Source organism: Jaculus jaculus, chromosome 11, assembly GCF_020740685.1.
Source record: "Jaculus jaculus isolate mJacJac1 chromosome 11, mJacJac1.mat.Y.cur, whole genome shotgun sequence".
Classification (NCBI taxonomy): domain Eukaryota; kingdom Metazoa; phylum Chordata; class Mammalia; order Rodentia; family Dipodidae; genus Jaculus; species Jaculus jaculus.
Window position 1 is genome coordinate 17,856,504 of NC_059112.1, and position 21,378 is coordinate 17,877,881.

Below are 21,378 nucleotides of genomic sequence, written 5' to 3' on the forward strand. Positions count from 1 at the left end.
ATATGCTGGTCAGTGATCTGTATAGAGAGCTTTTCAAAGATCTCAGTGTTTCCCCACATGCTACAACTCATTAAGACTTCCTCAATCTGTCTCCTGAGACTGTATGTCAACACCAGTTACTTTCCAACCGGGGACACACTGGTCCTTGTGTTCCAGAAACCCGTGACCTGTGCACAAGGACAATCCTTGACATTTAAGGTGTCAAGTAACAGGTGACATTTAACAGGTGCCTGGGACTTAAAATCACTATGGCAGAGAACCACCACAGTCTGAGGACAGGTGCCAGCGTGTACTCACCAAGATGTCTGGGAGGAAGCAAAATGTTAAAAAGAATTTCCCCAACTTTCAACCACCGCCTTTTCAAAAGATACTTCTCCTCCACACATGTGTTCCTAGCTTCTATGTCTGACATCCAAGGTGAATCAATCAGCTCTGAACAGTAAACACGTGTTTGACCTGAGGACTCAAGCCATGGGACACCTGTGAGCAGTTTCCAAAAGCTCAGGATGAAGTGAATCTCATTGACCACCGACTGCTGCTCGAGCCTATAAGGGCAGCCTGCCTTTGCAGTCATCTCAGTAGCTCTCTGTCATAGTTCATTGGGTCTGGAAATATTAAAGTCAGGTTCAGGCTGGAGAGACTGCTCAGTGGTTAAGACCCTTGTGGCAAAGACTGAAGGCCTTGGTTCAATTCCCCCAGACCCACATGAAGCCAGATACACAAAATGGCACATGAGTCTGGATTTCGTTTGCAGTGGCAAGAGGTCCTGGCATGCCCATTCTCTCTCCCTCTCTCTCTTTTTATCTTGTAAATAAATAAATATTTTTACAAAGTCATTTTCATAAGGCTGGTCATTTCTCTCAAATTCTGCTCATTTTCTACCTAGTTTCAAAAGAAGGAAGTTGCAGACGGCAGGACCAAGCACCAGTGTTTAAATTTCACCGTTTTAATGACTCGTCAGAGAGAATGGTGACTGACCGCTGCGTATTTAACAGTGAATGACCAGGAGCCTAAGGCTAGCCACCTGGCACAGCCAAACACACTGTTACTAGAAGGATTATCCTGAGATATATATGGCCTCTGACTTCTTTTATACCTGGGAACTATTCCAGTGGTTATAAATGTAGAAAGTCACAGATCTTATAGGAAAATATAATACCCAAACTCGATTTTCAAATTTGGTGGCCAAAGGCTCGCTGCTACCCAAAATACATTTATGTGCCACTAAAAATGCTAACGTTCCCCACAGGGTAAGTCTTCCTTCTGTTCACATGTTTCCTATTGGTTAAGTTCAAGGTTTATAGCGATTCTGGTCATCAGTCCTGCTAAACAAAGTGACATCATCATCATGTCCTGAAGTCGAATAATCTACGTTCTCTAGTAAAACGTAACTGTTCTGAGTGCCGTTGGGAGAAAGGACGTCTTTCTTGGCAGTGGAGGTGAGCTCCCTCCAGGTGATGTCCGCGTTCTTGAAGGCGTGCAGGAGGAAGATCCCGTTGATGATGGTGAAGAACCCGCTGAGGGTTCCGATGACATCCGCAGCCTTCATGCCGTACCACTCCTGGAACAGGATGGCAGAGCACATCACCACCGTGGACGTGAAGAGCACGTAGTAGATGGGGCTCACGAGCGACGTGTTGAAGGTGTCCAGGGCTTTGTTGAGATAATTAATCTGTGTGGTCACTGATAGCACGAGCGTGGCCAGCAGCCCGAAGACCAGGGGGTTCTTGTAGACGGGCTTCCACTCCAGCAGCTCCTTAATGGCGATCCCCAGGCCCTTGACGGAAGACACTGAAAACGCTCCGATCAGAGAGCAGATGGAGATGTAGACCAGGATGTTGGTCTGGCCTCTCCTGGGAGCCACGATCAGAATTAGCACCAAGGAGATGACAATGACAATGACGGCAAAGGAAACAAACCCTTTGGGAAAGAGGGCGGAAATGAATCTTGTTAGAAACTCTGTCAGGAGGCTGGAGAGATGGCTTAGCGGTTAAGGCATTTGCCTGCAAAGCCTTAGGACTCTGGTTCGAGTCTCCAGGTCCCATGCAAGCCAGATGCACATGGTGGCGCATGCGTCTGAAGTTTGTTTGCAGTGGCTGGAGGCCCTTGCAACCCAATCTCACTGTCTCTCTCTCTCTCTCCCACACTCTCAAATAAATAAATAAATAAGCAAACTTTAAATTTAAAAAAAATTAAAAAAAAAAAAGAAATCCTGTCAGGAAGAGAAAAAAAAAATCAGGCTTTGGAAATGCTAACAGGACTGTGCTTTCTGCAATAGTATTAAACATGTAAATGTGTAAAATTTTAGAAAAACAAGTGAGGTTAAATAAGATGGTAGTATCCTATACTTTATTTATTTATTTGAGAGAGATAGAAAGAGGAATAAGAGAGAGAGAGAGAGAGAGAGAATGGGTGCACCAAGGCCTCCAGCCACTGCATACAAACTCCAGATGCATGAGCCACCTTGTGCATCTAGTTTATGTGGGTCTTGGGGCATTGATCCTGGGTCTTTAGACATCGCAGGCAAAGTGCCCTAACTGCTATCTATCCAGCCCAAGGTAGTAGCATTCTATTAGTTATTATTTTATAAAGGCTTTTACATATCATTTGAATCTTGTCAATAACACCGTGAGTTTTGGCAGATATTATGTTTTATGTTTTTATTCCCCAGGGAGGAAGCAGGAGAAATTTGGGTTTGATTTCACATCTTTTAAAAGATATTTGTTTATTTGTGTGTGTGTGTGTGTTGCAGACATCAGGATCTCTTGCCACTACAAAGCAATGCCCATCTGCCTTTTCATGGGTACTGGGGAATTGAGCCCAGGCTGATGACAAGTTTTGCAAGCAAGCTCCTTCTTATTGTACCTTGCAACGAGCAGCATGGCATGTAAGAAGTCTATCATAATATCATCATATGTGGCTCATTTGGTGCTGGGCATGGTGGAGGATGCCTTTTCATTTTGGTACTCAAGAAACTGACATAGGAAGACTACAAGTTCAAGGCTAGCCTCAGCTGTCTAGTGAGCTTCTGCCTTAAAAAATGCTCAACCCAGGGACTGAAGAGATTTCTCAGTGGTTAAGGTGCTAACATCCAAAGCCTGATGGCCTGGGTTGGTTTCTCCAGTACCCCCATAAAGCTAGATGCACAAAGTAGCACATGCATCTGGAGTCTATTTGCAATGGCTGGAGGCCCTGTCATGCCCATTCTCTCTCTCCTCTCCTCTGTCTCTGTCTCCTTGCAAATAAGCATATTTTCACAAAATGCTCAACTCAACCAAAACCAAACCAAACCAAATCAAAAGCACACAAACATACATTCAGGATTTGCTGAGAGAAGGAGGAGCAGAATTCAAGTGGTTTTGAGGCTGAATCACTGACCTGGGTCTCTCAATTTCATTTCCATTTCATGCAGAGATGTGACCTCCTCTTCTTGTGGGGCATGGATAACCATCACCGTTGACCCCAGTACACTTAATATGCAGCCCATTTTCCCATGAATGTTCAAACTCTCATTTAAAAAGTAGGAAGACAGTATTGCACTATTGGGATAAAATAAAGAACAAATCACTATGGTTCAATTATCTCTTGATTTTACAGTAGCTTAGAGGCCTAAGCTTAAGAGAGTTTGGACATATAGTACTTGCCACTTTGTCCCCTACTCAGCTGACTGGAATCTGCTATGAGACCCTTGAAAACAAACAAACAAACAAAAAAAAAACTGCGGTACTTTAAACTCAGAAATGATGGCCAATTATCTCTGCTTTATTGCTTTTATGTCTGAAGAGCCGTCAGTGACATTCTGTAACTCCTGTCTTGTTCACATGACCTTCTAAGAGGTCTCAATTAGTTTTCAATTGCTTCATCTCCTGTAAAGCCAAGCTAATTAAAATATCTTTTACACCTCACTGGAAAAAAAAAAAATTGTTCTGGATTCTAGATTGTTTTTTCCAGACTTGGAATATCTGCATACCTATCATAAGATCTCTTGGGAGAGAGGACCTATGGTGGTTTGAAAGATTCATGTTCTCGCTCAGTCCCCAGCAAGTGGAGCCCTTGGGAGATGGAGCCTTGCTGGAGGAGGGGTGTCACTGTGGGTGGGCCTTGGGGTTTATAGTCTAGGGTTCAGGTTTACTCTTGTTGCTATCTCTCTGATGGGACAAGATGTGATGACCAGCCTCTACTCCACCATGCTGAAACTTCCCCTCAACACTGTAAGCTGAAGTCAACCTTTTCCCTTCCATAAGCTGCTCTGGTCAGATGTTTTGTCCCAGCAAAGAGAAGGTGACTACAACAAGACCCATGCTTAAAGATAAACCTTGTGTTTTACACTTTATATGTTTGGCTTAAGGTTAATTTGATGCAGTATTTTGGATACGCCTGTATTTTCACTGTAACCTGTCACATAAGGTCAGTTGTGAAAGTTTGAGCTTCATGTGGAAGCTCAAAAAGTTTTAAATTTTGAAGCATTTTGGTTTGGGTTTTGATTTAGGGATATTCAACCTATACATTTAGAATACATATGGCCGGGCTGCAGAGATGGCTTAGTGGTTAAGGCGCTTGCCTGAGAAGCCTAAGGACCCATATTCAACTCTCCAGATCTCATGTAAGCCAGACATACAAAGGTGAGGCAAGTGCAAAATCGCACATGCCCGCTAGGTGGCGCAAGCATCTGGAGTTTGATTGCAGTGGCTGAGGGCCTGGCACACATATGTATGGCCATGAAAATCCCAAAGAAAGATATAAACCTAAAAAAAAAGAAACCAGGTATCTTCTTTAGGATTGATCTGTAATTACTACATCTCTGTATATCAATACAGGTTGTCAAAACATTGAAATACTGCCTTCTACTGACTGCCTTGATACTTCTCTATCCGATGCCCCATGCAATGTCATGCTCTGCTCAAAGACACTACCCATTTACAAGTCTTTTGATAACTATTATCATTAACCACTATGATAACAGGAAGAATTAAAAGGACTTGGGCAGTTTATTCAGGTGCAAGGTATAGATAACAAAAACAAAACTCTGCTAGGCTTCATTGAATCTAACAGGTACAATCTGCAATTATTTTGCTAGTAGTAAACCAAGCTCACTTGGTCATAGATTTATTTTCTTTTAAGAAATAACAATATTAGCCGGGCGTGGTGGCGCACGCCTTTAATCCCATCACTCGGGAGGCAGAGGTAGGAGGATCACTGTGAGTTCGAGGCCACCCTGAGACTCCATAGGGAATTCCAGGTCAGCCTGGGCTAGAGTGAGACCTTACCTCGAAAACCAAAAAAAAAAAAAAAAAAAGGAAAAGAAATAACAATATGACAAACCATTTTCTATTTTTTAAAATTAGTTAATTTATTTTTATTATTAGATATGGACATGTTTTGTTTGTACACACATGTTGGTACTAGGGTTTTTTTGTTTTTTGTTTTTCTTTTTCTTTTTCAAGGTAGGGTTTTACTTTGGCCCAGGCTGACCTGAAATTTACTGTATCATCTCACCTGGCTTGAAATTTTTTTAAGGCAGGATTCCCCCACCCCCACCCCATTGCTGGGGATCAAAGTCAAGGCCTTGCACATACTATGCAGCATTCCACCACTGAAATACATCCCCCGGCCAAGAAATAATACTTTATATGCATTCCGCCAGTGAGAAAACTAAGGCTACATGGCTTGTTTAAAGCTTCTCAGGGCTTCTAGACATTATTTTTTCTATCTTCTATGCCTTCAGAACTGAAGTTGCGTTCAAATCTTTATTGTGAGATGTTGCTTATTTTGTGTGCGTATATTTGTGGTGGTGTGTGTACGGGTATATGTGTTCATGTGTGTGTGCAATCCCATGTGGAGGTCAGAAACTGATGCCAGGGCTGGGCGTGGTGGTGCATGCTTCTAATCCCAGCACTTGGAAGACAGAGGTGGAAGGACTGTCATGAGTTAGAGGCCAGCCTGAGATCACATAGTGAATTCTAGGTCAGGTCAGCCTGGGCTAGAGCAAGACCATGCCTCAAACACCAAAATAACAATAACGATAACAATAATAACAATAATAATAATAATAATAAATTGAAAAATCGATGCCAGGAGTCTCAGTCATTTTCCACCTACTTTTGAGATATTTTGAGATATATTTTCAGTCTCTCAGTTCAGCTAGGCTAGGTAGCCAGTAATCCCCAGGGAATCTTGGTGTCCACCTCTCCAGCACTGGGCATTATAGACACATGCCACCTTGCCCAATATTTTATGTGGGTTCTGGAGATGCAAACTCATGCCCCTAGGCTTGTGTGGTAGGCTGCTGCATACTAACCCACTGAGCTACCTCTCCAGCCCCCATTTTGGGACATTTTTAACAATCTGTTTCTTAGGGGGTAAGTGTGCTATGGTATTAAAATGCCTACAGAGGGCTGGAGAGTTGGCTCAGCAGTTGAGGGGCTTCTCTGCAATGCTCAACGACTCAGGTTTGATTCCCCAGTACCCATGTAAAGCCAGATGCACAACATGGTGCCATCTGGAGTTCATTTGCAGAGGCCAGAGACCCCAGCACGCCCATTCTCATTCTCGCTTTCTCTCTGTCTCTCTCTGCATGCAAATAAATAAATCAATAAAATATTTAAGAATAAATAAAAAGCCTGCAGAAACCAAGGTCCTTGTGGTTCACCTACCTTATGAGAACGCTCAGGGCACCCAGGGGGGTGACCAAAGTCGCGGGGGCAAATGCATACGCCGCGAAGTTCACAGCCTCTCCCGCTCCCACTAGAAAACAAGCGGAAATATGAATGCACAAGAGGACTGGCTGATCAGAAAAGAAAACCAAATGACTCCTGCAAGCCAGCATGGAGTTCTCCCAAAGACACAGACCTAGCTGAAAGGAACCAGGGCTGGCCTTTAGGTTGGATGGCAGGTGGGAAAGGATTACCGTTAAGGGATGCAGATCTGTAGCAGTTACCTGCTGCTATGAATTCAAGTGAGGCTAAGAAATGCAATGGATATTTTAAGTAACTTTCCATCCAGAGTTTAGCTTCCTGTTTTTTTGTTTTGTTTTTTTTTTGAGGTAGGGTCTCACTCTGGCCCAGGCTGACCTGGAATTAACTACGTAGTAGTCCCAGGGTGGCCTTGAACTCACTGCGATTCTCCTATCTCTGCCTCCCCAGTGCTGGGATTAAAGGTGTGCGCCACCACGCCCAGAAAAATTTTTATTTATTTATTTGAGAGAGGGGAAGAGGTGGGGGGGGGATGGGTGCACCAGGGCCTGCAGCCACTGCAAACAAACTCCAGGTGCATGTGCCCCCTTGTGCATCTGGCTTACGTGGGTCCTGGGAAATTGAACCTGGGTCCTTTGGCTTTGCAGGCAAGTGCTGTAACCACGAAGCCATCTCTCCAGCCCTGGCTTCCTGGGTTTTGAGAACATGCTTGGTCAATCTAACGAAGTCTAGTAGAGGTAGCTTTGGGGTAAACAGAATTAATCCCTTTGCTGAAGAAGAACGGCTGCTTTTGCAATTTAACCACACTAATAAAGCACCTTGTAACCTCAGAAGGCTTTCTAGAGATGAGCTGTCTGGGTGGAGGACAGCCCGGAATCCCTACAGCGCAGGGCCAGGAAGTCAGGCATCTCTGGACTGAAGACGATTAGTCAGCGATGGTGGCTCAGTAGCTCCCCACCCTAAGGAGGCAGGTCTGAACCGAACCTTTGTTCTTATCTGAGGAACTCCAGACCTCTAGGAGGCAGTGTGTTGTAAACTCCTTCTAGAGAGAGCGCAGGTTCTTTCGGAGACAGACCATCGGAAATCAGTCTAAATTTACAGAGCAATTAGGAGACTGCCCTCAGGCAGTTTTCTCAGAATATTGGATGTGATGGTTTCTACTGAATGTCAATTTGACAGGACCTACAATGACCGGTGAGGGATTATCTTTTTATTTTATTTTAATTAATTAGTTTATTTATTTTTGCTGTTTTGAGGTTTGGGTCTCATTCTAGCCCAGACTGACTTGGAATTCACTACGTAGACTCAGGCTGGCCTTGAACTTACAGCAATCCCCCTACTGCTGCCTCCTAAGTGCTGGGATCAAAGGCGTGTGCCACCACACCCGGCCCAGATTATCTTTTTTTTTAAAAAATATATATTTTAAAATTTATTTATTTGCTAGCAGAGAGAGAGAGAGAGAAGAGAGACATACAGTGAGAATGGGCGCGCCAGGGCCTTTAGCCTTTAGCCACTGAAAATGAACTCCAGATGCATGCGCCACTTTGTGCATCTGGCTTTACATGAGTACTGGGGAATCGAACCTGGGTTGTTAGGCTTTACTGGCAAGTGTCTTAACTGTGAGCCATCTCTCCAACCAGGGGTTATCTTGATTAGGTTGATTAAGGTAGGAAGCACCAATAAACAGCTGGTTAAGCAGGAAGGAGCATTCTGCTTCCTCACTGTTGGACTGCCTGTGACCGCCTGGGACCGGCTGCCTCAAGCTCCTACCGTGCTGGCCTGTAACCAGGAACTGTAAACTGAAGAGAACCTGTTCTCCCTTAAGCAGGGAAGAAACATGGGAAGTTTGTGATGAAATGTCATATTTCAAACACCAACTTTTCCCTTTGCATTCCATGACTGAAGGAGAGTTTGGGAAGACGGAAGAGTAGATAACAATGTCTATGTCCGTATCTGTATCTATATCATCTATCTGTATTTATCAATCGATAGATACATATGAGGCAATGTAACACACCATCACAATCAATTTCTACCTACATTCTGTCAGTAGGAAGAGTGACTGATCTTGAAACCATCTGCATTATACTTATCATGTTTAAGAACTTACTGGACAGCAATCCTGCCCACCACAGCCATTCCTTGAGGTAAGAATGTCCACCCTGTCCTGGGAAAATATCAAAAGCAAAAATTAGGTTCCAAATGGAGGATAGAAGTGTAGAAAAACTGACTCCTAGGAAAGATGGCAAATGATGTTGGGAAAGAAGCAAGGCTTATAGGCACGTCAGGAAATGCAGTTTTTGAACGCATTTACTTGATCATTTCCAAAAGTCTTCTAAAGCTTTCTCTTTAAAAAATTATTTATTTATATTTATTTGCAAGCAGGGAGAGAGAGAGAGAGAGAGAATGAGGATGGTCAGGCCAGGCTCTCTTGCTACTGCAAATGAACTCAAGGCACATGTGACACTTTGTGTATCTGGCATTTGTGTATCTGGTATTTGGGTGCTGGGGAGTTGAACCTGGGTCATCAGGCTTTGCAAACAAGGGCTTCTAACCACTAAGCATTCTCTCCAGCCACTTTAAAAACTATTGTTTATTTATTTATTTGCAAGCAGAGAGACATAGGGAGAGGAGAGACAGAGAGAGAGAGAGAATGGGCACACTGGAGCTTCCCGCTGCCACAAACCAACACCAGGCGCTTGTGCCACTGTGCATCTGACTTTATGTGGGTACTGGGGTATCAAATTTAGATCATTAGGCTTTGCAGGCAAATGCCTAAGCTGTTGAGCCTCCTCTCCAGCCCCAGCCATGCTTTTAAAGCTTCCTATTATGCCACCTTTGACTTTTACAGAAAGTTCTTGTTTGTGTGAAATTTTATTTAATCATCAAGTTCAATGAATTTATGCCAGTCTGAGTATATACACTGACTCTTATAAGCTGAATTTTTTGTTTTAGACATGGTTAAAATAAAAAAAAAAAAAGAAAAAGAAACAGATAACCCATAAATGGAGTCAAGGAAATAGTAACAAGTGATAAGCAGGTGGACTCTACTTAATCTTGACCTTGCAATAGTAATGACATTGAGCTTCTGTTTCGTCTACTAAAAGGGACAGAAGCTCATGCAAACATTCTCCGAATCGTCAGCACACGACTGCAGCCTGAGACCTGCGGTCACTGTTACACATCTGCTAGAGAACATGGAATTTTCTCAATTTTAATAGAGTCAACTCCCTGAATTTGACCCATTTATATATCCTAAATGGAATATAGAAGCAATAAAGATTACCTTGTAAAGTAGTTAATCGTGTTTATTTAGTACTTTCTCCTGATCTTTTTTTTTAACCTCATTTTTGGGCTGGAGAGATGGCTTAGCGGTTAGGCACTTGCCTGTGAAGCCTAAGAACCTCAGTTTGAGGCTCGATTCCCCAGGACCCACGTGAGCCAGATATACAAGGCGGCACATGCATCTGGAGTTCGTTTGCAGTGGCTGGAGGCCCTGGCGTGCCCATTCTCTCTCTATTTGCCTCTTTCTCTCTCTGTCTGTTGCTCTCAAATAACTAAAAATAAACAAAAAATTTAAACTTTATTTTTATTTATTTGTTGGGGGGGGGGGCAGAGAGAGAATGGGCACACCAGGGCCTCCAGCCACTGCAAATGGACTCCAGATGGGTGCGCCCCCTTGTGCATCTGGCTTGCGGAGGTCCTGGGGAATTGAACCTGGATCCTTTGGCTTTGCTGGCAAACGCCTTAATGGCTAAGCCATCTTTACAGCTTCCTTATCAAATTTTCTAATGACTGGACTGGATTCGTATTACAGTACTGCATGTTATGATCACGGGGTTCAAATCTTTTTGGGTTCTAGTGAAGTAGCCTTTCCTTATGCGTGTTCATGACCATTCAGGTTTCTCTCTCTCTTCTCTTTTTTTGAATCCGCATCTCAGATTTTGTTTCCTTTTTATGTACTTTGCCTACATATACATATATTCTAAAATTCACTATATATTACGAAAGTTAGCATTTAAGTTTGCCATTTAGTTCATCATTTTCCCTATTGACATTTAACTTTTAGTTTCTGCTAAGGTATTGCTAAGGTATTTCCATAGAGGATGCTGTCTTTCTATAAGCATACATTAGATAACATCTTTCTTTATATAGAATAGATGCTTTCTTTCTCTCTCTCTCTCTCTCTCTCTCTCTTTCTTTCTTTCTTTCTTTCTTTCTTTCTTTCTGTGTTTCAAGGCAGGGTTTCACTCTGGGCCAGGCTGACCTGGAATTCACTATGTAGTGTCAGGGTGACCTTGAACTCACAGCGATTCTCTTACCTCTGCAGTGATTAAAGGTGTGTGCTATCACACCTGGCTAGGATTCTTTACATAGATTCATGATTCATGATTAGGATTTTTTTTAATGACCTCATTTTAAATTTAAACTATTTGGAATTTTTCTGTCTTTTTCTTCTTTACCTTTTCCCCAGTTGTCTCAATACTTTATAAAAATTATATATTTGGGAGAGAGGAGGAGGAGAGAGAGAATGAGAGAAAGAATGGGCATGTCAGGGCTCCGGACACTGCAGATGAACTCCAGACACGTGTGCCTGGTTGGAGTTCCTGAAGTGTGCTGTGGCTTGTGCTTCTCTCTCTCTGCTTGGCCCTTCTGCCATTATGGAACTTCCCCTCGATCTGTAAGCTTCAGTAAGTATCCCTTTCTCCATAACGGTGCCTGGTCTGGACGTCCATCTCAGCGAGCCTGAAACTGTCTGCTACAACATACCAATCTGAGAAGAGCAAGTGTCTTCTGATATACTTTATGAAAATGATTTAAAATATTCATGGGCTGGAGAGATGGCTTAGCGGTTAAACGCTTGCCTGTGAAGCTTAAGGACCCTGGCTTGAGGCTCGATTCCCCAGGTCCCACATTAGCCAGATGCACAAGGGGGTGCACCCATCTGGAGTTCGTTTGCAGTGGCTGGATGCCCTGGCTCGCCCATTCTCTCTCTCTCTCTATCTGCCTCTTTGTCTGTCGCTCTCAAATAAGTAAATAAAAATAAGCAAAAAAAAAAAATTAAAATATTCATGGCTAACAAAGGAGAGTGGGGCAGAGCACACTCTATGTCTGAAAGTCTACTACCAACTGCACCATTATTTTGTTGCTCTTCTTTCGTTGACTGAACACATACTTATTGGGAGCCAAACACTGTGAATGGATGCCACCTGTGCTCATGCGTCTACTACCAATAAGCAGGTAAACCTGCTGAGGACAGGTCAGTGAACGAGACACACACATCAACAACTCGCTCTAGGGGCAATAAAGGCAACTGTCAGTGCAAGGATAGAGGTGGGGGGTGCAAATGGGGAGACCCATCCATGGAGGATGGCCAAGGAAGGCTGTTCTAGGGGGGCAAACCCTAAGTAGAAGTTGGAAGGTTGAGACAGCTGGATGAGGAACCGAGGAAGAATATGCTGGGCACAGGGAAAAGACCACAGGGTAGGAAAGAACTCACTTTGTTCCAAGAATGAGAGAGAGAGAGAGAGAGAGAGAGAGAGAGAGAGAGAGAGGGGAAGGGGTGGTAGGGGCCACTCTATGTAGAGGTCAGATTCTAGGGGAGACGCAGCTGCCTCCACCCAGGACACAGTGGCTGAGACGGCGGCAGTAAGCAGTCATGGCAGGAGCATGGAGTGCTCCCAGGAGGATTATTTCTGTATCTAGAAACCGAAATTCGTCAATTGCCCAGGCTTCTTACCTGCTCTAGTAACGCCCTTGTTGGCCAGTTGCAAGAGACCCTTCTTTTTCAGTATGAAGCTGGAGCCAATGAAAACGCTGGAGCTCATGGCCAGTACCAAGCCCACATAAAGACTGTATCTGTTCTCTGCGCTTGAGGAAATGCTGAAGTCGGTGATGCTGGAATTCAGGTCTGTGCGCAGGACGGATGAAGCGAGCAGCTGAGACACATTGGTGATTTCACACGAGGCCTGGGAGAAGTTGGGACAGATCAGAGACAGCACATAGCCTGGAAGGAGGAACGAGAGAGATGTCCTGAATGAAAGGAAGCTGTGTTGATGCTCAGTCCTTCCTGCAAGAAAGAGAGCTGAGTGGATGGAAAGACATGCTTTATTGTAAGCAGAGAAGTCCCTAAGAAGTGTTCATAGGCCCATAGGTGCTTTCAAGTTGGTTTATACAAGTTCTTAAAAATGATTTAAAATTGGGGCTGGAGAGATGGCTTAATGGTTAAGCGCTTGCCTGTGAAGCCTAAGGACCCCGGTTCGAGGCTCAATTCCCCAGGACTCATGTTAGCCAGGTGCACAATGGGGCACACACGTCTGGAGTTTGTTTGCAGTGGCTGGAAGCCCTGGCGTGCCCATTCTTGCTCGCTCTCTATCTGCCTCTTCTCTCTCTCTCTGCCACTCTCAAATAAATAAATAAAAATGAACAAAAAGTTGTAAAAAAATTGATTTAAAATTGTTATCATCATTTAAAAGCAAGGAACTGGCCAGGCGTGGTGGTACACACTTTTAATCAGATCAGAGGATAACTGTGAGTTTGAAGCCATCTTGAGACTACATAGTGAATTCCAGATCAGTTTAGGCTAGAGAGAGAACCTATCTCGAAAAACAAAAACAAAACAAAAAAGCAAGGAACTATACATAAAAATCTCTCTTGTAAACTGGGAGGTGTGGTAGTATTGGAGCTTTACTAGATCAGCAACAGCTGGAGCCCTAAGAGGTTCCTCAGATCCAGTTTGGCCTCCGTGATTCATCATAGCCCCTCCCCCACATCCACTTCTCTCCTTCCCATGATTAGCTTGGATCTCAGAAACAGAGTTTGTGACATCTGAGTGTGAGAAAGGCCACAGCAACACCACTGATTTGTCAGTTACCCCTGCTACAGGACATTTAGCTAGCCCATTGGTAGGGTATGAATTCTGCACTTCAGAAAATGGGTTGAAATTTATTTTTCATACCCACTTGCCTAACCAAAATGTTTCGGGGCCTGTACCTAAATAAAACACAATTTAGTTAAGAAATGAATTAAACATCAGAAGGCTTACTAAGAAATAAGATTCACACGACATCAAAATAAAAGAGAGACTTATTGAGATGGGGAGGGGATATGATGGAGAATGGAATTTCAAAGGGGAAAAGGGGGGGATATTACCATGGGATATTTTTTATAATCATGGAAAATATTTTTAAAAATTGAGAAAAATAAGATTAAAAAAAAAAGAAAGAAAGAAGATTCAGGTTGGCAGCACTCAGGAGGCAGAGGTAGGAGGATCACCATGAGTTCGAGGCCACCCTGAGATTACAGACTGAATTCCAGGTTAGCCTGGGCTAGAGTGAGACCCTACATTGAAAAAAACCCAAAAAATTAAAATAAATAAGATTCAGGGCTGGAGAGATGGCTTAGTGGTTAAGGCACTTGCCTGCGAAGCATAAGGACCCATGTTCTACTCTCCAGATCCCATGTAAGCCAGACGCACAAAGGTGAGGCAAGTGCAAGGTCACACATGTCCACTAGGTGGCACAGGCATCTGGAGTTCGATTGCAGTGGCTGAAGCCCTGGTGCACCAATTTTCTCCCCCACCCCATCTCTCTCTCTCTCTAAAATAAAAAAAAAAACAAAACAAAACTAAGATTTCAGTAAGCATCCAAATCCACTCAAATATTTGTATTATTAATAAGTGCTTTGGAATTTTGATGTTCACCCTAAAAACAAAGGAAAACACTTTACACTAATTAAAGAAACTTTTTTTAAAAATTATTTATTTATTTATTTGAGAGTGACAGACACAGAGAGAAAGACAGATAGAGGGAGAGAGAGAGAATGGGTGTGCCAGGGCTTCCAGCCTCTGCAAACGAACTCCAGATGCGTGCACCCCCTTGTGCATCTGGCTAATGTGGGACCTGGGGAACCGAGCCTCGAACCAGGGTCCTTAGGCTTCACAGGCAAGCGCTTAACCACCAAGCCATCCCTCCAGCCCTAAAGAAACTTTTTTAAAAAGTTATTTTTATTTGTTTATTTAAGAGCGACAGACAGAGAGAATGGGCACGCCAGGGCCTCCAGCCACTGCAAACAAACTCCAGATGCATGTGCCCCCTTGTGTATCTGGCTAATGTGGGACCTGGGGAGTTGAGTCTCGAACTGGGGTCGTCAGGCTTCACAGGCAAGTGCTTAACTGCTAAGCCATCTCTCCAGCCCTAAAGAAACTTTTAAGTTTGTCATTTGAAAAACTACCAACAGGGTAACATTGTTACTAAATATGCCCTCTCATATGAATTATCCTAAATAGAAAAGAACAAAGAAAAAATGATCAAGTATAACTCTGGAACTCATCAGCAATGATGGTTTAACATTCCCCAAATCTGAACAAAATTAAGACAGTGTGACCAAAAAACAAAAACGCAATAAAACCTTTAAGTGTAAACCTTGTTCTCATCCTCATGAATCCTGTGGATTCATCAGAATTTTACTGCAAACAAAATGAGGAAACAACCTTCAAGTTCGGGTCCAGAAAATGGTAAAATAATTGATTTCAAAGTTTTCACATGGGCTGGGGGGATGGCTCAGCAGTTAAAAGCACTTGCTTGCAAAGCCTACTGGCCAGGGTTCGATTCCCCAGTACCCGGGTAGAGCCATATGCACAAAGTTGTGCATCTGGAGTCTGTTTACAGTGGCAGCTGGTGGGCTCATAGTCCTTCTACCTCTGTCTCACTCTCCTTGCAAATAAATAAATAAATAAGTATCACAGTTTCCATGACTACTAGTTCATTTACCTGTGTAGCTGAAAGATGAATGGACTTGACTTCAGAGATAAGGAATCGATTCCCAGTCAAAACTTCTAAATATTCTAAGGAGATCTAATTAATTACTTAAAGGAATTTTAAAAAGCAGCACTGGCGAATGTTCAGGCAGTTTGGTCTAGAAGAACTACAAGTTTTTTTAATAATTTTTTTTTGATTATTTTTATTTATTTGAGAACGAGAGAGAGAGAGAGAGAGACAGAGAAAGAGGCAGAGAGAGAGAGAGAAAGAGAGAGAGAGAATGGGCACACCAGGGCCTCCAGCTGCTGCACATGAACTCCAGACGTGTGCGCCCCTTGTGCATCTGGCTTTCGTGGGACCTGGGAAATCGAGCCTTGAACTGGAGTTCTTAGGCTTCACAGGCAAGCGCTTAACCGCTAAGCCATCTCTCCAGCCCACTACTACAAGTTTTAAGCTCATCCTTAGTCCGTCTTATTCTTCCCACTGCTCAGCTCTTCTAAAGCCCACAAGGCACACACCTGTAGTCTTGTGAGGAAAGATCGCAGGTTCGAGGCCAGCCTGGGCTACGCAGGGAGCCCTTGTGCCAACCAAACCGCTACACAGCATGACCAATCAAACAACAGCAACAGACGAAGGGAAGGTGGGACTGGGCGTGTGTTTCTGTTAGTAACAATGTCGATCACATCCCATTCCAGAACAAACATTCCAGGGCTCCATTCACGTCACTTACTATGTAGTTAACATTACCATTCCAAAACTTCATCTCGGAACTCAGGGTGGGTGGACCTCATTCCAGAGAAACAATGTGCCTTCTAAGCCGCCGACATAGCAAAATGTTCCCCACATTTTGGGGGGCAGAGGTGACAGGGAGAGCAAATAATTTCGGCTGCATAGTCCAAGTTCTCATTGTAAGTCGCAGACGCGAAGGTTGCGAGTTTTATGACAGAAAACATCGTAAAAAAAAAAATCTCGCCTGGTTACTGACCTTGGAACTTAAATGGTTTTATGTGTTGGGAGCATGCATGCAGCAACTGTGGATGAGGGGGGAGGGAGAGAGAGAATGTTAGGTTAAAGGGTGGGGAGGGCCAGGGCGCAGGGGCAGATGGGAGGGGCACTACGTGTGGGCTGAGACTCAGCAGCAGCCTTTCAGAGGAAGCAGAGCTGGCTCTCATCAGAGTTGGTGCTCAGGATCCCAGTAAGCAAAGTAATTATGCAGGGAGTTGAATCCAGACATTCTTCAACAGAGGAAGTATTATGTTCAGTGTTTTAATTTATTTTTGTTTATTGTTATTTATTTATTTGAGATGACACACACACACACACACACACACACACACACAGAAAGAGGCAGATAGATAGAGAGAGAACAGGCGTGGCAGGGCCTCCAGCCACTGCAAACGAACTCCAGATGTATAGGCCACCTTGTGTATCTGGCTTACATGGGTCCTGGCCTCAAACCGAGGTCCTTAAGCTTCACAGGCAAGCGCTTAACGGCTGAGCCATCTTTCCAGCCCTCAGTTTTTAAAAACAAATTTTTAGTTTTAATAGGCATTGTCGATTGTTTTAAAGTCACTGTAAATTTATACTCCTGCCAGTAGCAAGCTTGTTTAACTTAAATTTTTTTTTCTTTTATTTATTTGAGAATGAGAGAGAGAGAGAGGTAAGGAGAGGGAGAGGGAGGGAGAATTGGTGTCTCAGGGCTTCCAGCCACTACAAATGAATTCCAGATGCATATGCCCCTGCATCTGGCTTATGTGGGTCCTGGGGAATCAAACCAGGGTCTTTAAGACTTTGCAGGCAAGTGCCTAAACCACTAAGCCATTTCTCCAGTCCTAACTTTTCCTTTATAGCTGGTGGGCATTAGATAATCTGTGGTGTGTACTGTTAATGTTTTCATGTTATACTGAACTATGTGAAATGGATGATATTAAGATTATTAAGATATTTGGATCCAACAAAATAGCATTATATAATAATATATAATATAATAATATATTATATAATATGTACTATGTAATATTATATAATACATATAATATTATAATCATAATATCTATCTTCTATGTACAGATGTGGTTTATTTTGTTTGCTTTATAAATATTTTTGAGACAAAACCTCAATAAATAGCTATGACTATGCCTGGCCACAGATGTGGTAGTTTATACATGTGCTTTTATTGACTCTTTTTTGTTGTTGTTTTCAAGGTAGGGTCTCACTGTAGGCCAGGCTGACTTGAAATTCACTATTGCAGTCTCAGGGTGGCCTTGAGTTCACGGCTATCTTCCTACCTCTGCCTCCTGAGTGCTTGGATTAAAGACATGTGCCACCATGCCCGGCTATACAAGTGCTTTTAAATTGAAATTGAGGGGTTGGAGAGATGGCTTAGCAGTCAAGGTGTTTGCCTGCAAAGCCAAAGGACCCAGGTTTGATCCCCCGGGACCCACATAAGCCAGATGCACAAGGGGGCACATGCGTCTGGAGTTCGTTTGCAGTTGGCTGGAGGCCCTGGTGTGTCCATTGTCTCTCTGCCTCTCTCTCTCTCTCTTTCTCCCTCTCTCTCTAATAAATAAAAATAAAATAAAGTAAAATTGAAAAAAAAAAAAACAAATTAGATGGTCCATAGGGGTACATACCACCCCTACCATAAGCTCCACACCTATGTGTGTGAATGTGTGTGTGTGTGTGTGTGTGTGTGTGTGTGTGTGTGTGTACATGCAGACATGCACGCCCATTGCACACAGGTATGGAGGACCTGGGTGCTGGGGGTTGAACTCAGGTTCTCATGCTGACATAAATACCCACTCCATCTCTCCCAGCCTTGTATTCGTGGTTTTAAGAGTCAAAATTGCCAGGTGTGGTGGCACACACCTTTAATCCCAGCACTTGGGAGGCAGAGGTATGAGGATCGCCATGAGTTCTAAGCCACCCTGAGACTACATAGTGAATTCCAGGTCAGCCTGGGCTAGAGTGAGACCCTACCTTGAAAAAAAAAAAAAAAAGAGTCAAAATCAAAGTGTGGGCTTAAGTTTTTCCTTATAGAGGTCTAATTGGATCACTGTATTTATAGATCTCATGACTGACTTTGTCATTTTGGTCTCGACCTAAATAACACTTTTTCTGAAGGGCCTGGGTTCCCCATCTGTAGATCCCTACCACCCTCAGTCCGTTACCTGCATAGTTATCACTCTGGTAACTACCTTTTTAAATTTTTTAAAAATTATTTTTATTTTTACTTATTTATTTGAGAGACAGAGAGAGAAAGAAAAAGAGACAGATAGAGAGAATGGGTGCCCATGGCCTCCAGCCACTGCAAATCAACTCCACATGCATGCACCACCTGGTGTATTTGGCCTACGTGGTTCCTGAGGAATCGAACCTGGGTCATTTGGCTTTGCAAGTAAGTGCCTTAACTGCTGTCATCTCTCTAGCCCTTTTCTTTTCTTTATTTCTTCCTTCCTTTCTTCCCTCTTTCTGTCCCTTCCTCCCTTCCTTCCTCTCTTTCCCTTTCTCTTTCTTTCTTCCTTTCTTAGTTTTTCAAGGTAGGGTCTCACTTTAGCCCAGGCTGACCTGGAAATTCACTGTGCAGTCTCAGTGTGACTTCACAGTGATCTTCCTACCTGTGCCTCCCAAGTGCTGGGATTAAAGGCGTGCGACTCCATGCCCAGTTTACCTGTTCAATTGTCCTGCTTCGTGCACAGTACCTGCTCCATCCTCTGCATAGGCGCAGGAACCTTGTTCTGCAGTGAAGGGTTCTCTCCCAGTACCTTTGCCAGTGTCTGGCTAGTGGGACCCTTGGTTATCATTTCAAGCAATCGATCAATGAACAACTGAGACTTTGTTTGTTTGTTTGTCTGAACAGGGGCGATGCTTCCCATTTTACAGATGAAAAGAGGCTCATGCTGTTAAACTACAGCAGAGAAGACAACCTGAGGCTGGAGCCTCATCTCTTCCTATGGCTGAAAACATGGATTGATTTGTGTAGTTTTATTCAATGGCTTCCTATACAACTAATACCCATATTAAGCAGAGTTTGAATATTTCTTGTTGAAACTACATACATGAGTAATGCAGAAAAAATATCCCAAGATTAACAAGTGGGTGCAATCCACACTCCTTCGTTACAGGTTCCTGAGCAAACAAAGGTAGGGTACATTAGTAACATCCGAATTTACTGGCCTAAGAATTTTTAAAAATATTTTTTTAATTTATGAGAGAAAGAGGAAGGAAGGAAGGAAGGAAGGAAGGAAGAAAGAAAGAAAGGAAGGAAGGAAGCAGGAGGGAGAGAGAAAGAAAGGGGTTAAATGATTATGAAAATGAGTGGTGGGTCCTCTAGCTACTGCAAAAGAACTCCAGACACATGAGCCACCTTGTACATCTGGCTTTGTGGGTACTGGGGAATCCGTCCTGGCTCCTTAGGCTTCAAAGGCAAGCATCTTAACCACTAAGCCATCTCTCCAGCCTGAAGTTGTTTTGAATATTTTATTTATTTTTATTTTCATTTATGTATTTGAGAGAGAGAGAGAATGGACCGGCCAGGGCCTCCAGCCACTGCAAACGAACTCCAGATACATGCACCCCCTTGTGCACCTGGCTTATGTGGGCCCTAGGGAATCGAACCCCGGTCCTTCGGCTTTGCAGGCAAATGCCTTAACCGCTAAGCCGTCTCCAGCCCCGAAATTTTTAAGCACACAAAACCTGACTATCTAGGAAATAATTCTACATCCAGCCGCTCTGTAAGCCATCAATTCCTCAATTCGTGGATAAACTTGTGGCATTTTCCTCTTTGTGCATGTGCGTCAGCTAAGTTTTGATAAGTTCACTGCCGTATTGAAATTCTCTCCTTGTCTCCCCCACACACCACCAAAGAACAGAGCTTAGAAGAAAGTCCATGTAGGGCTTGCCAGTAACTTCTCTAAGGTCCCGCTCTCAGCAGGCAGCTCTCTTCCGGTCCTTAGCAGGGAGGATAGAGGCTGGCTCTCCACAGGAGGCAATGAAGGCAATCATTTCTTCTGGTTTCCCGTGGCTGGCCCAGCCCCCTCTCCCTACACGGTATCCCAGGTCACCAGCGCCTTCGGTGTTGACACTGTAGGAAGTTGGCTGATGCCCTGAACATCTGGCCAAGGGCAGAGGACCGCACCCAGGAATTTTTACAGCAGCAGGTGAGGCCTGCAAATCCCAGCCCAGCAAGCAAAGAGAACTTACAAAAGGGCCCAGCTTCCCAGGCCTGGCACTGCTGCCCCGCGCCCGCCCTGAGCTGCCCTGAAGTGAGATGCGAGACTCCAGCCCAGAGAGGTTCCAGGATCCCCCCCCCCCCCACACCACCTCCTCGGGCACACCCTCAACCCTCGGGGTGACGCGTGGACCTCGGACTCTGGAAGTGAGGTTGAGTCACAGAGAAACGTCCTTCTCTACCTGGGAGTCTCCCGATGGCATCTCAAACGTCCCCCGCCACACGCTCAGCCCCGGGTCAGGTGTCCCGGGGCCGCCGCGTGGGCGGGGAGTCACGTCTGTCCTGTTCTACCTAAGGCTGGCCCACGGAGCCTGGAGAGTTTGGTGGCACCAAGTGACTAACTTGTTGCACAGGGCACCGACCGACTTGGGTGACTGAGTAAATCATGACGTGAAAGATGGCACGACCAGTGGGCACATCTTCCTCGGGTACTCAAGTAGCCCCCTCCCCAACCCTCGTGACCGCCCACCTGGTCCCTTGGCCACCTGACAAGGACGCATGTCCCCCTGTCCCCGGAGGGGCTGACTCACCTTCTCGGCAGGGCTGTTCCGGCGGCAGCCTCACGGGTCTCCCCATGGCCCGGGGCTTGAGGGGAGATGCGGGGGGGGGGGGACAGGGCTTCCCCGGGGCGCAGGTGCTCGCTGCTCACCCCCCTGGGCCTCGGGTCCCCATGGACCCGCGTTCAGGAGCTCGGGAA

The 21,378-nt window shown here is 44.4% G+C and overlaps 1 protein-coding gene across 3 annotated transcripts; it reads right to left on the reverse strand.

The window, feature by feature from the left end:
* Nucleotides 1-930: 930 nt before the first annotated feature.
* On the reverse strand, nt 931-21,378 carry Nipal1 (NIPA like domain containing 1). 3 transcript variants are annotated; one of them, XM_004658846.2, is made up of 6 exons: nt 21,212-21,378; nt 12,433-12,699; nt 8,803-8,859; nt 6,654-6,744; nt 3,379-3,539; nt 931-1,920 (listed from the first exon to the last, which is right to left on the reverse strand). In XM_004658846.2, the coding sequence occupies exons 1-6, from the start codon at nt 21,255-21,257 to the stop codon at nt 1,292-1,294; spliced, it is 1,251 nt and encodes a 416-aa protein (XP_004658903.2). In that variant the 5' UTR covers nt 21,258-21,378; the 3' UTR covers nt 931-1,291. The 3 variants fall into 3 exon arrangements, with proteins under 3 accessions (XP_004658903.2, XP_044986279.1, XP_044986278.1); XM_045130344.1 differs by having other exon boundaries at nt 12,433-12,661; nt 21,212-21,352; XM_045130343.1 differs by lacking the exon at nt 8,803-8,859.

Excerpts from the sequence above, each read along its gene's own strand:
- Nipal1 (XM_004658846.2), bottom strand. The coding sequence starts at position 21,257 with ATGGGGAGACCCGTGAGGCTGCCGCCGGAACAGCCCTGCCGAGAAG. Across the intron at positions 12,700-21,211 it reads GGAACAGCCCTGCCGAGAAG|GCTATGTGCTGTCTCTGATC; the intron begins GTGAGTCAGCCC and ends TCCTCCTTCCAG. Across the intron at positions 3,540-6,653 it reads GCCCTGAGCGTTCTCATAAG|TGCAATACTGTCTTCCTACT; the intron begins GTAGGTGAACCA and ends TTATCCCAATAG.